This window comes from Micromys minutus (genome assembly GCF_963924665.1).
Source record: "Micromys minutus genome assembly, chromosome: 28".
In the NCBI taxonomy this organism is placed as follows: Eukaryota; Metazoa; Chordata; class Mammalia; order Rodentia; family Muridae; genus Micromys; species Micromys minutus.
The window spans coordinates 5,677,853-5,692,475 of NC_137963.1; the positions used below are offsets into that span (position 1 = coordinate 5,677,853).

At 39.9% G+C, this 14,623-nt stretch overlaps 1 protein-coding gene across 1 annotated transcript in view; it reads left to right on the forward strand.

Moving 5' to 3' along the window:
- The window catches only part of PTPRD (protein tyrosine phosphatase receptor type D), a gene marked incomplete at its 5' end in the record, with an annotated part of 289,668 nt that overhangs the window by 99,634 nt on the left and 175,411 nt on the right, over window positions 1–14,623 (forward strand). The window contains 3 exons of the mRNA XM_080940162.1: window positions 6,815–7,003; window positions 10,667–10,777; window positions 14,095–14,364. Coding sequence (XP_080796288.1) covers window positions 6,815–7,003; window positions 10,667–10,777; window positions 14,095–14,364 — 570 coding nt within the window. The remainder of the gene's footprint in view (window positions 1–6,814; window positions 7,004–10,666; window positions 10,778–14,094; window positions 14,365–14,623) is intronic.

Sequence of the window (14,623 nt, forward strand, 5' to 3'; positions counted from 1 at the left end):
TCTTTTTTTCCCTCTTCACATGAATTTCTTTTTGTTTTTTGTTTTTCTTTCTTCTTCCTTCCTTTCTTCCTTCCTTCCTTTCTTTTGTTCATTCATTTGTTCTTTCTTTCCTTTTAATGATTTTATTGGATATATTTTATTTACGTTTCAAATGTTATCTCTTTCCTGAATTTCCCTCCATATCTTCTATTCCATCCCCTCTCCTGCTGCTTCTATGAGAGTGTTCACCCTCTCACCCACCCCCTCCTGCTTCCCCACCCTGACACTCCCCTACACTGTAGCATCAACCCTTGGCAGGACCAAGGGCTTCTCCTCCTACTGATGCCCACAAGGCCATCCTCTGCTACATGTGCAGCTAGAGCCATGGGTCCATCCATGTGTACTCTTTGGGTAGTGGTTTAATCCCTTGGAGCTCCGGTTGGTTGGTATTAATGGTCTTATAGGGTTGCAAACTCCTTCAACTCCTTCAATTCTTCCTCAAACTCCTCCATTAAGGACCCCATTCTCAGTTCTAGGATAGGCTGTGAATATCCATGTCTGTATTTGTCAGGCTCTTGCAGAGCCTCTCAGGAGACAGCTACATCAGGCTTCTGCCAGCATACACATTTTGGCATCAGCAATATTGTCTGTGTTTAGTGGCTGTGTCTGGACTGGATCCTCAGATGGTACAGTCATTGGACGGCCTTTCCTTCAGTCTGTGCCCCAAACTTCGTCTCCATATTTTCTCCTAAAAATACTGTTGTTCTTCCTTCTAAAAAGGACTGAAACATCTATACTTTGGTCATCCTTCTTCTTGAGCTTCATGTGGCCTGTGAATTGTATCTTGGGTATTCTGTGGGGCTATTACCTACTTTACACTGAGTCCATACCATGGGTGTTTTTTTTTGGGGGGGGGGGGGATTGGATTACTTCACTCAGGATATTTTCTAAATCCATCCATTTTCCTAAGGATTTCATAAAGTCATTGTTTTTATTAGCTGAGTAGTTTATCATTGTGTAAATGTACCACAATTTCTGTGTCCATTCCACTGTTGAAGAAGTTCTTTCCAGCTTCTGGCTATTATACATAAAGCTGCTATAAACATAGTGGAGCATGTGTCCTTGCACGTTAGAGCATCTTTTGGATATATGCCCAGGAGTGATATAGCTGGGTCCTCAGGTAAGACAATGTCCAATTTTCTGAAGAAGCATCAGACTAATTTTGAGAGCTGTTGTGCCAGCTTGCAATCCCACCAACAATGGAGGAGTGTTCCTTCTTCTCCACATCCTTGCCAGCATCTGCTGTCCTGTGTCCTGGGAGCTCCAGGTAGTTCCTTTTAGACCAGGAATTTGAGCAGAAATGGCCATAACTTCTGTGGAACCAGCTCTGTCCCAGCGAGGTCTGAGTGCAGAGTGCTCTGGTCAGCTCCAGGCTCTGCTCATTTCTTCTTAAAGCCTCATAACACTCAGGAACACACACATCTCTGCTCCTGCCAATTAACATGGATTCAATGTGAGCCTCTCATACGTGCAATGTATCCACTTGTTCTTAATTTTTTGTGAATTTGAACACCAGAAACGGTACTATTTTCTAGAAGTTATAGCAGTGATTATGAATGCACACTCTACTACCTGCTCTTAGGTAGCACGGTTTTCATATATTTTGTCATGTGACTGTAGTTTTGATTTTTTTTAATGCCCACAACCAATTCATGCAGGGAAGTCTGTTGGAATTTAATTGCTGCTTCTCCTGCAGCCACTGTAAGAAGTTAAAGAATCACATGCACAGTGGACACCTCTACTCCTCAGAATTGTCTGCAGTCTTAAATAAATCAGTTAGGAAATGGGCATGAAGAACCATTCTATGAGCTTGCAAGCCCATCCCTGCTCAGTATATGAATAGAACATATAGAAGAAGAGCATCCTTCACAGATAGATAACAAAAACAGTCACGAATGTATTCCAGAATGGATCACAATTTAAAGGAGGGACAGGTAGCAAGCCTTTCAGAAAATTAGAAATGCTTTCTGAATAAATGCTAAAACGGTTGATATAATACTCTAAGCCTGTCAGATTGTATGTGTTTACAGGAGATTGATAAGTGAAAGAACACAAATTTCCCACCGCCACTTCCACGGCTTTATGAGTCCATGTATTTAATAATTACAGTAAGGTGTTTTTCGTTCTCCCCTGAGAAAACTAAATTCTGAGACAGGTTTTCTAAGAAGCTGTTCACCTCTCTGCAGAGATGATGTTTTTGCTTCATTGTAACATCATTTATCTACGTTACTCCTCTATTGCTGTGATAAAGCACCATGACCAAGGCAAATTGAAAAAGAAAACATTCATTGGACCCATGGTTCCAGAAGGTATGGCAGCAGGAGCAGAGGCGAGTGTACATTTAGAAACCCAAGTACAAGGCTGAAACCTCAAAAGCACTCCCCCTGTGATACACCTTCTAAAACAAGGCAATACCACCTTCAGTAACAACTTCAGTAAAAGGCGCAGAATCCACTCTGCAAAACCTCTAACAATATTAGGCAAGAAGTCCTCAAGGCCACCTCTGGCCATAGCAGATGACTTAGAGTTCTGTGGTCTCCTCTCAGATAAGAAAGGTTCATTGCTTTTGGAATTGAAGTGAAAGTAAAAACCTGTAAGTTGTTTACAGAAGAAAAATGAAAGCAGATTAACCCAGACAATTATACAATAGCTTTTACTTTATCACTCATAGATATCCAAAGCCCACGGCCTATAAAAGTGTGATATTCTTTTAGTCACCGATACCTTTCAAGTCCTACTTAGGGCAAGTTCAAGAGCAATGATAAATTAATTCTGCAAAATGCTGACATTCACATTTCTATTTCTTTTGTGCAACTGAAACTTTCCTATCAGCATATTTCATTAAGACTTGAGTCAGAGTGTGCACTGTACTTCCATCCCTGCTGCAACTGGTATCCCAAACCGTGTGTGTGTGTTTGTGTGTGTGTGTATGTGTGTGTTTGAACACAGTTCATTGAGCACAAGTGTGTAGTCATCTGCCCTTTAATGGCCTCTCAAATCGGCAGACCAAATGGTTTCCTGAAGGTCAAGTCTGATTTGAATTGTTGATGAATTAGAAGATAATTCTGCGTGATTGAATATTAATACAGAATGGCAATAAGTAAGGCAGTTTAAACCTTAATGAGCACATTGATGAATAGGACAAAATGTTTTTCTTTTCACCTCATGCAAGAGTTTAAAAGTGCTAACATGGATGGTTTGTTAATTGTTGAGAGCAGCCTTTCCATGAAATTGTTTACTTGCTTAAGACGTTCATGGTCCTGATTCGATGCTCAAGTTTCTACTGATTTGATAAACTGTCAAAATTTGTTATCAAATGGCCAAGGAAGTTTTATATAAATTATTAATAAACATAGAGGATAAAAAGCAACTAACATCTTCTAAACTATACCCACTGAGATAAGCATTCAATTAGAAATTTCATTTTTTTCCTACCATCTATTTTATGTTGAATCCTGAATTTTCATGCCAAATACCTGACAGTCAAGTTGGAAGCAAGTCCCATCTGTCAACTTGTGGCAGCTCTGGCTGCTTGAATCAGTTACATTGTGATGTTTTCATGAAAATTTAATGAAGATAGTAGATTCAAAGGGGTTCTGTGCAAGGAAGGGAGGTGGATAGAATTTAATTACCCTTATTAAGACTAAGAAGGAAATTTCCTTTACATACCTTTGGAGATTAATATGCAAGAAAGGTATTCGTTGGCATGTACTTGTGGGAGTGGAAAGGAGCCTCTGGAGAGTCCTCTTTGAGACCAAAAGGAAAAGAAACTAGGTCCAAATGCACCTGTGTGCTTCAGAGGCTTCATGTTACCTCGAAGATGAGGGCTTCACTTCCCATAGACGGTTATTGAATCAGATTCCTGTAAGAATCTGTCGGGAAGCACCTTTAGTACTTGTATCATGGTGCATGGATGAGCATGAATGAGCCTGGCTCACGAGAGATACACATATGTGAGAAGGAATTGATCAGCAAAGCAATATTGACACACCTGTAGTCAACTGGTAGATATACCCAGTGGGAAGATCTACCGCCCTGTGGAAAGTAAACCACTCAGAAATCCCAAGGTAGATGTTTACAATTATTAACCTAATTTGGTTGCCAGAAAAATGAAACACTGAGTTCCAGGTTTGTTTTCAGAGATCTCATTTCTAAATGTTGAAGGCAATCGAGTGCACTTTTGAACAGAAAAGGTTAATTGAACTTTTAAAATTTGAAGCAGTTTTTGGTCAGTAGCTGAGATGTTTAATCTATGCAGTTCAGAATTATTGCTCTTCCTGCTTTATTTTTTTCTTCAAATCACATTAGAACTATGCCATACATATAAATGTATTGGCAAACCCTATGAAGATATAAAGCATACCTCGATAAAATTCAATTTAAATAGATTTTAAATCATCACAGCCCTATTTCTCAAGGTCCTCCCTATCTCAGTTTTAATTTTTAATTTTCATCTTGAGATTTGAAAGTTCTAACCACTGTATCTGACACTCGTCTAATGTAGAGCTCTACCTGGCTAAGGATGAATAGGAATGAGAATATTTGAAGAAACACAGTATGGTACTACTTTATTTCCACGTAATTATATTTTATGAAAATTAACTTATCATTTGTTGGTTGGTTGGTTTTACTTATATATCGATTCTAATCTCACATACCCAGTCTGACAGGAAATAGTTTATCCTAAACATACGTGTCAACCTCAAGTGGACAGAGGTTGAATACCCGAAGCATGAGTTTCAAATTTTAGTTCATCAGGTTTTTTTGTGATGGACTAGGATTATTCACAAAAATACGCCCATTTGTTTAGCAGTTGACATTCCTTCAGGAATCTGAACAGTTTTGAACTGTTCCAGTTACCTCTTTACAGAAACTCTTAAGTGTGTGACTCACTGTCATTTAAAAGCCTGATTATTGTTATGGCAAGTGATCAGGATATAAATAAGACATGTAGGAACCCACATTGCACAGGGATTGATGCTAAACGTACTTGTTTGATGCTCTGGTGAAGAAAAGCTGAAGTGTGCTTCAGGGAGTTTGGGAAAGCTTTTGGGAACAAGTTGACTTCAACTGACGGGCTTCCTCTACACTGTCAGGGGTTCTGATTTCACAAAGAGCTTGGACACTGAAATGTAGGATATTGGATTAGACCAAAGCTGTAGGGGAAATGCAGAAAAGACACGTAGGGACAACCGACTGCAGAAAGGCCACCAGAGTGCATGCAGATTCTGCAGTAGGAGCTGGATTGTTACCTGCTCAGAAGTTTCAGATCAAGTGGACCCACAGGTCACTGGAGTTGGTAAGAGCTAAGAAGAAGTATCATGTCTCACACAGGATTTCTCACTGTGTTTTTTACACTAGTGTTGCATATAGGTCAGTTTAGAATTGGCTCTTTCAGTGGAAATATTTATTAAATTAATGCAAAGGTTGATTGGAAGTCAAATGTGGGACAATTGTATTAGTGGAACATTAGTCACCACGCTAAACTTCCAGTAGGGCTAATGCGGAGAACACGTTTTACTTCTGGCTGGACATGCTGCTCAGTTTATTGCTAGGAGCTCGATAATGGGGTGGGGGCAACTGGTCTACAGTTTCTCAACATCAGTGCCTAGAGCAGTTTTAATATGGTATGGATAATTTAAAATTAATTAGAGATAAAAATGTAGGCATCATACATTTTTTTTTAGGTTTGGGAAATATCTTTAGTTGTAACAACTACATGTTTTGTGTTAGTAATCAGGAGTTACCTTTCTTTGTTTTTTTGGTTAAAAACTGCATTCAATTTTCTAATGTATTGATGTCTGTTATGAAGAATTCATCTCAGTTGAACTATGTGCTCCTTAAAAACAAAATCTGTGTGATTATAGTTATTGCTTAAGTATCTGAGAGGACTTAGTGCCCAAATATGAACACATATATGCAGACACATGTGCACATGCACACACACACACACACACACACACACACACACACAATCTGTGGAAGCTCAGGTTCCTTATATAAAACGGTTTAGCATGCATCTAACTTTGTAATTATCTATGTTGTAATTAATCTCAGATGATTTGTCAAAGATTTCAGTGTAAGTGGTATTGATAATTAGTTGGTATTATCTATTGCTTCGATATTGACAGAAAAAAATGAATTCAGCATTTTTTTCGTATGTTTAGTCTTCAAACTAATTAGTATTTTAATGTGTGAATACAGAACCAGTGGGCACATGAGTCATATATGTGTAGCTTTACTTAAGAGCTATAAGAAGAATATCCCCCTGGAGGAGAAACCGCTTGATATGTGTGAGAATCAGCTTTATTACTCCATTGCTTCAAAAGTCGCTTACATTTTTCTGGATCCTGTAGCTTAACGTAGACGTATATTTCCATCCGTCTAAAGAAAAACAAAATCCCTCTTCGTTTTGGCTAGCTGTCAGACTCTTCTTCCTAGAGATCCTTAGAGGGCACTTCCCCTTGGTAACTGCTTATCATGGTGGGCACTGGGGTGCCCACTGCCTGCCCCCTGTGCTCCTGGAGTGCTTCTCTATCCCCGCACCATAGTCTTTCCCACACAACGAGCTACTGTTAGTGCGTAGACGGTGTACAACCCTGCTTGGGAGTCACCGCGCTCTGCGCCCTCATCCAACAGCTCGGCAGTGTGCGGTTGGTGCTTAGTCCTCCACAAATGCTGAGTAAGCCAAGGGACAGATTGACGAAAGATCATGAACTGGCAGCGTTGCAACATTGTTCCTGCTGAAATAATCGCGGTATCTTCTGTCTTGCAGAGGACCAGATTCCTAGGGGTTTCCCGACCATTGATATGGGCCCACAGTTGAAGGTGGTGGAGCGCACCCGCACTGCCACTATGCTCTGTGCTGCCAGCGGGAATCCGGACCCAGAGATCACGTGGTTCAAAGATTTCTTACCCGTCGACACAAGCAACAACAATGGTCGTATTAAGCAGTTACGATCAGGTAGGGTCTTGTCACTGTTTCCACTGGACGGTTTTTATAAATATCCTTCTTTTTCTTTATTCTTTAATTTCAATTTAATTTTTAAATTTTATTTATTTACTTATTTATTTTTAGGGATTGATTTATCTCCCTCTTCTCCTTCCCTGATATTTAATATGTTGTCCATGTTTGTGAGGTCACGGCCTCATCCAGAATCTGTCTTCCTTTGGTGTGTTTTGCGGCTTCTGTTTAATCCACATTGTTCTCTGCTGTGACTGTATTCTTAACACTTTTTAATTTACTGCCTTTTTCTGCGGTATTTGATGGATCCATTTTCTCTTCTTTCTTCTGCCTTCGTTTTCTTTTGAAACAAATTTATTTCAACATTGAATTTCATTCCAAACTTGCCAAGCGCTCCAGTGGCTATTTCCATATAAAGATGTTCAGATTAAACGTGAAAATAATAATTCAGTTGTGTTCTAGTGCACCTTCTGCTTTCTTGTCTACATTTAATCTCATTCGGGTAGTAAACATTACTGAGTTTGGGCACATCTGCTTTCTTTTCACTAATGTACAATACACAGAAACGTGGATTCCTGAATGACCAGGTGTATTTTTTTTTTTTTTTTTTTGAGTCTTTTTCTAAATAGCAATGAAAGCGGGGGATTTGGTTAACCCATTTCTGTGTCATTGCAAGTGAGCTAGGCCCACACAGTAACTGTGGCCATGTGTGCCCATGCTCGGGGGCTTTGACCCCTCCAGTGACTGGATCTACAGAAGTCTGCTTTGGTGTAGACTCCAGCTTTGGCTGTTTTCTTTCTCTTTATTCCAACTCTGTGTCCCGTTCTTGTCCCAGGTTGTCCCTTTGCTCTCTATAGATTAAAATAGAAAAAGTTCTAAGTTTCTTAGAGCCTGTCCCTAGGCAATTGTGTACTAATAATCTCCGTGCTACGACTTTGTTAATGCTATTGATAAAATGCTAAGTTGTTAACTGCCTGTCTTCCCAGAATCCTCAGCTTTTGACCTGTCCTGTGATGTTAAAGCGTCTCGTTAACTGACTCTTTTGCTTGTTGTCAGCAGAATTGTGTAGATTAGCATTCTGTTGTTGTAAATAAATAAGTATTCACATGTAACATAGATGATTTAGTGTAATAAAGCTTTAACTCTGAAAACTTTGTACCAAATTATGAGGAATATAATAATATTTTTATGCTGTCTTTCTTCTCTCCGTATTTAAATCTCCAGAATCCATTGGTAAGTGCTTAGTTCTGAAGCGCACTTCACCCCCTCCCACTAATTTCCATATTCAGAATATGATTATTATTATTAATAATAAAATGCATGGCATGCATTTTACTAACTGTCAGTGTAGGCACCAGATGTCTGTAGTGGCACACACATGCATACCTCCACAGAACTGTTGATCTTGAGAACACTGTGCAAATCAAGAAAATAGCACACAAGTTAATCACACAACTGTATCGTAATGAGTAGCTTAGGGCTCTGATTCTGAGTGTTTGCTTCCAGCTAGCGTGTAGTATTTCCTCAAATAGTATATATATATACATATATATATATATAATGTATGTGTGTATATATATATATATATATATATACACTTAAATAGCTTAGCTAGTATTTTCCTAAACTATGTCGTTACAAAATGCTGTATCGTCTTTTTTTTACAAAAAAAAGGATACAAAAATTATAAGTTATACTTTTAACCCTATGTGACCCGAGACCTAATAACTCAGTTGCTTCTCTGAAAAAGGCAGTTCTGCCTACCATGACCTTTGCCCTCTGTGGTTTAATGCACCTCGCTTTTATGACCTAATGCTATGAGCTCATAGATTCCTGTTTACCAGTGTAGTGATTCAAGTTTCTTTTAAGACCTTATTTAATCTGTGAAGCTAATCGAATTCTTCTCCCCAGCCCTAGCCCCCTTCTTCTCTTACTAATGCTTCTTCTTTCTAATCTTATTTGCATTCACATTATCCACCCAGGTGGTACACCAATCAGAGGTAAGAACGCTGACCTAACGTTCACAGAATGATCTTGCTCATTCTCCCTGTCCCTTCATCTCTCTCATCTCTGTCCCGTTTTCAGACCCATTCCCATGACTCCCATCAACCTGATTTCTTTTCCCTCCGTTTGCTTTGGTTATGATTCGTGACTCTCACATTGTGGACTTTTCCTTTTCCTTTTCTCTCTTTGTTTTGTTCATTTCTTTATTTGTGAAAACGATTATTTAAGTTGTGATATGCTTCAAAGAAAGCATATCCAGGTCGCCAGACCACAGCCCAGTCACAGCTTACCATCTGTCCCTCTTCTTATTTTTATTTTTCCTTTTCTTCTTCCTTTTTCTTTTTTCTCTTTTTTTTTTCCTTTTTTTTCTTCTTCTTTTACCTTTTTTTTGTCCAACTGGAGAAAAAAAAAGATCATTTTTTTTCTTCCTTAGCTGTTCTTGTTCTGGACCAAAACCAGGACGGTCAGGAGAACAGTGGCAGACATGCAGAAGACAGCCTGGACCGTCTGCTTTTTGTCTTATCTTTCAAAAGGATTTTGCTTTTGTTCTTCAATTCTTTTTTCTCTTACTGTCTTAAAAGTCAAAGAGTGACTCCCTCACCCCCCCTTCTACCTGACCCTCCTTCAGTCTGACAGCAGTGCTTTTTTCTCCACTTCTTTTTTTCTTGGATGCTCGTCTCTGGATTTTTGGATCTTCAGTCCTTCAGGCGCGGAAACAGGTTCTCAGTTCTCTTGGTGGTATGTGGTATTGCCGGTTTTGCATACTCTGACTCCGTGTGCGTTTCTTTTGTAATTCTTCTTTTGTATTTTTCTTGGGGTTTTGTGACACCACACTGCTAATCCCACAGTGGATTTTGATGGGTGTCTTGGGGGATCTATCCAGAGGTCCTCAAGCAGTGATTGGTTGGCTCTTCCTGGCTGGCCTGGGCCTTGCTTTTGAACTTTTTAAAACTCCTCTAATGTGACCGCTCTTTGCTTTTCAGCAAATGTCAGAAATGATTGTAAGTTGTGGCAAACTGTCTTTCTTTTCTTAAAACGTCTGCATGTCCTAAGGGAGTTTTATTTCTTTAAGTGATATTTTCATAACTGATAATGACTAATTTTAATTTTTTTTTTTTTTATTTTTCTGCTTTGTGCAGCCTTTTTGTGCTCGCTGCCTATTTTTGGCTTTCTTCCACAGAACACTTTCTTGAAAACTCAGCCTGGTTTTTTGTTTTTGTTTTTTTTTTTTTTTTTTTTTTTTTTTTTTTGAGCGTACCTATCTTTTGCGCCACTTTTGTTGCCAAAATGAAACAAAACAAAACCAAGTATTAATCCTTTGTTTTATTTAAAAGCCATACTTCCTTGAAGCAGTCTCTCCCATTTTTCATTTTATTAGTCTAGGAGCTAAGAGTGCTAATTATGACTAGAAGTCTTGCTTGGGATAAAAAAGAGATATCGTTTCCTTACGCTAGCATTGATGATATAAAATAAATAATAATATCTATATGTTTTTCTCATCGCATCATTTTCTGTCTGTGCAACTTAGCAAGAGATTGAATCGACGCTGAGTGGACCTCCGCTTTGCAGGGCTTTTCAGATTGTTAAGAGGTTTAGTTTGCTGAGCCCCAAAAGCCTTCTCTGACCGATTCTTTGGTGGTGTATTTTATATCCATACAGGAGCCCTGCAGATTGAACAAAGTGAAGAATCCGACCAAGGAAAATATGAGTGTGTGGCCACTAACAGCGCGGGCACGCGCTACTCCGCCCCTGCCAATTTATATGTCAGAGGTAGGAATGCCACGGCCCCGGGCATGGCTTCTCCGTTCAGGCTGGGGGGAGTTGAGATGCCCACAGGGTTCGTGGGATTAGAAACCTATTTGACAAGAGGATTTGGTAATGGTAGCTGTCTGCTGAATCAGGTTACCATGCAGAGAATTAAAATCTTCATGAGGCTTGAGGTGTGTAGGTTTTTATTTGCATTTTGACTTGAGTCTCTTTTGACTGACTGGCTTGGCCTCCTATTTGTCTCTTTTACTCTTTCTGTTGTTTCTTACCTGTCTCCTTACAAACCCTGAAATAAGTGCTCGGCGTGCTACTAACCAGCCCTAAGCATGAAGGTGTTTTACATCATACATGACTTCTGCTGGAGAGCTAAGGCCCGAAAAACTCCAACTTAAGAAAAAACAGTTGCAACATAAAAAATAGCAACATCACATTCCTTTCTCTAATGCTTAGCTTCCTAATTAAAGCACAGTTTTATATATGTATATGCATTTATATGCCATAAGGTAATGACTGTATTTTAGGGACTACTATTAGCTGTATTGAAGTAAGAATGAATTTTAAAGACCCATTTCTAATTTTTTTTTTTCCCGTGAGTATTCAAATGATTACCCCTTGAGCTTAGGAATAGCTGTATCTTTTATTCCACCTGGAAGGTACCCCTGTCTTCCCCAGAGCTGTCAGAGCTAGTCCCTGCTGGGTATGGTTTTACTTTGTTTTCTGGTGGAAACATTTCTATTCTGGGTCTACAAATGAGGAAAGACAAGGGTGGGGAAGGGGATGGTTGCGGCCTGAGAAGGCTTTAAGGTACTGTAGAGTGGGGTTCCTTAAGAAACGACCTAGCTTGATTTTGAAATTTTTGTCAGAGATAATTTTGTGCCCCTGGGGACGTTTTCTCCTTTCTCTCTGCGGAGTGAGTACCTGGGGGTGGGGGTAGGAATGCAGGTGCATTGAGACCCTTTTCTTCCCCAAATTCTTTGAGGGCCCCAATCCTTTCTCTCACAATGGTGACTTCCTTTGCTGCATGAGGCATGAATTCCTTCTTCTATGGAAAAATTTCAAAATGATGCTAGCTCCTGTTTCCTAATACTGCCCGAGTCCATGAGGTATTGCGAACTTTTCCAGCTGGGGTAAGGAGATGAACTAGAACAGTTAATGATGTTCAAGTCGTGGTTGAAAAGCCGTGATATGGCCTTTTTACTCTCTCTGTGTTTCCCTTGTTTTTCTCCTTTTCCTCATTTCATTGTGTTCTGCATCAAACCCCCCTACATCCCTCAGAGCTTCGAGAAGGTTGGTGTGTTTTTTTGTTACTTTTTTACCCACCTTACAAAACTACTACTTAAAGCGATAACAAAGAATACAAATGAAATGAATGTAGCTGCACTGTGATCTTCTTTTGGTCAATGGTATAATATCGCAGGGAATGTTTTGGCCTTGGCTTCTGTTGCTTGCTGATGGTGTCCAAACGCAGTGCATGATGGGAGAGAATGTACCTGGGTGCATGGGAACAGTAACTCTTAACTCTCTATGGTCCAGTGCATTGGTCAGTGTTCCTGCTTTTGTCTCCTCCCCAATTCTTCCCATATTTCACCCATCTTTTATTTCTGTCTCCTCAGGCTGCCTGCTGCCCCCAGATGATGTTTTGTAGTTGTCCCATGACCCTTCCATTTCTTGATATGTCCTTTGGTGCCCCACAGTCTGTGCTGGCCCCTGCTTGCTTCAGTAACACCTCTGAGTTGCCTGCAGGAGGCATGTTTAGCACTTTCCTTCCTATGAATGTCTCAGGCCCCCAGCACCATTGCAGTAAGCCCTCCCCAGCCAGAGGATCTCTGGTTTAGCCAGAGTTCCCAGACCGAATTCCTTACCTTGTTCTTGGGGTTGAGAGGTTTATTCCCAGTCTTGTCCTATACTTTCAAGAAAAGCATTGTTTACTATCTGGATTTGCAGAGTATTTCTGAAGTTTGATTTTTGATTCTCGTAGTGTCAGGTTTTGCCCCATAAGTCCAAGATAGAACCTATTTTTTTCTTACACTCGCTCCGTACCATGTCAAAGTAAGTGTATTTAAACAAACCTGAACATGCAGCTTATCTGAAGCAGGAACACTGAACCGTGTTTGCTTGGTGGTGGCGTTTACTTTTTCTTTTCTCTGTGTCATGTTGTTTTAATATGGTCACTCCTCTTAATGTCACATCCTGCTGTGTATTTGAGATCGAATGTCCATCACTTGGAATAGAGACATAAAATGTCTTTTACTGGATTCTGTGGTCATTGATGCTGTTTAACCTTTTATGGAAAATGAATGGGATCCTGAATGTGAACTCCCTCCCCTGAGTCTCTAGTCTTTACCTGGATCAACCCCCCTATAACCTGTAATCTTCTAACTTTCAAGTCCCCATTCAGTAACTCCCCTCTACCTTCCGTCTTTGTGTTTGTTCCTGTTTTTCCACTATTTCTTCATCATCCTTATCTAGGATCCCAGCCATTCTTTCATTGCTCTATTGTGAGCCTTAAGAGTCCATTTTGTGCATGACTCGCATGACCCAATCCAGTATATTCTCTGTTGATTCTTCTGTTATTGTCAGCTTTTCCACACACACACACACACACACACACACACACAAAGACAGAGACACTGGCATAGAGACAAAGACAAAGACACATACCACAATCATACACACACACACACACACAGGACACACACAGAAGATACACACAGACATATATGTATTTCTATGTTTGTTTCATCGTCAGTTGAAGTTTTGATGCTGTATCCTTCTAAGTCTGTAAGAAAATAAATTGCTGTGTCAGTGCCTCTAGGTTATGTTTTCCAGGGTGAGATGTGACTGCCCCATACACACATTCATATCAGCTGCGAGTACACAGAACTGAAGTCAGTCTTGCTACTCACACATGCTGATGACCTCCTGCCACATATTTGAATATACATGCCTGCATAGAATCGTTGTTATATGCATGTATGTATAGGGTCTGGTGTTTCTCTTATGCATGGTGTTTGTGTACTGTTCATTCGTAAATAGATTTTCATTTTTGTGTGGGGCCTCAGTAGGTCTGAATCCACTGTTGTATTACTGTGTCTAAGATATCAATGAATAAACTAAATGAATGATTCTGTGTATAGACACACCATACTTGTATGGTCTGTATTATCCACAGTTTCTCTTTTTGTTCTGATTTTTGGATAATTTAAAATATGTTTTAATTTAATTGTTTAATCGTGCCTGTCTGATGCATGTAGTATATTTAAAAGGTGCTTCATTCTTGCCTCGTATATGTTATCATGTGGCCTTGTGTTTTGTTCCAGTTCGCCGTGTCCCACCAAGATTCTCTATCCCTCCCACTAATCATGAAATCATGCCAGGTGGAAGTGTAAACATCACCTGTGTGGCAGTAGGGTCACCAATGCCTTATGTGAAGTGGATGTTGGGGGCGGAAGATCTGACGCCAGAAGATGATATGCCAATAGGAAGAAATGTCCTAGAACTGAATGATGTAAGACAGTCAGCGAATTACACCTGTGTTGCTATGTCGACACTGGGGGTCATTGAAGCAATAGCACAGATCACTGTCAAAGGTAAGCTCAGCTTGAGTTCTGAAAGTCGTACTAACGCTCATCTTAGAATCTGTAATTTTAAGATGAGCCAACGTGTCTCTCAGTGTTTCAGTTGTCCATACCCTAATCTCAACATTGGTATTTACATAAAATGTTCATGTCTTAGGTTGACAGATTTCTCTCACCTTTCCCTCTCCCATATCCCTCTCTCCCTCCCTTTCTTTCTTCTTTCCTTTGTGAGATATTAGATATTGAATCTAGGGCCTTTGGCATACTGACT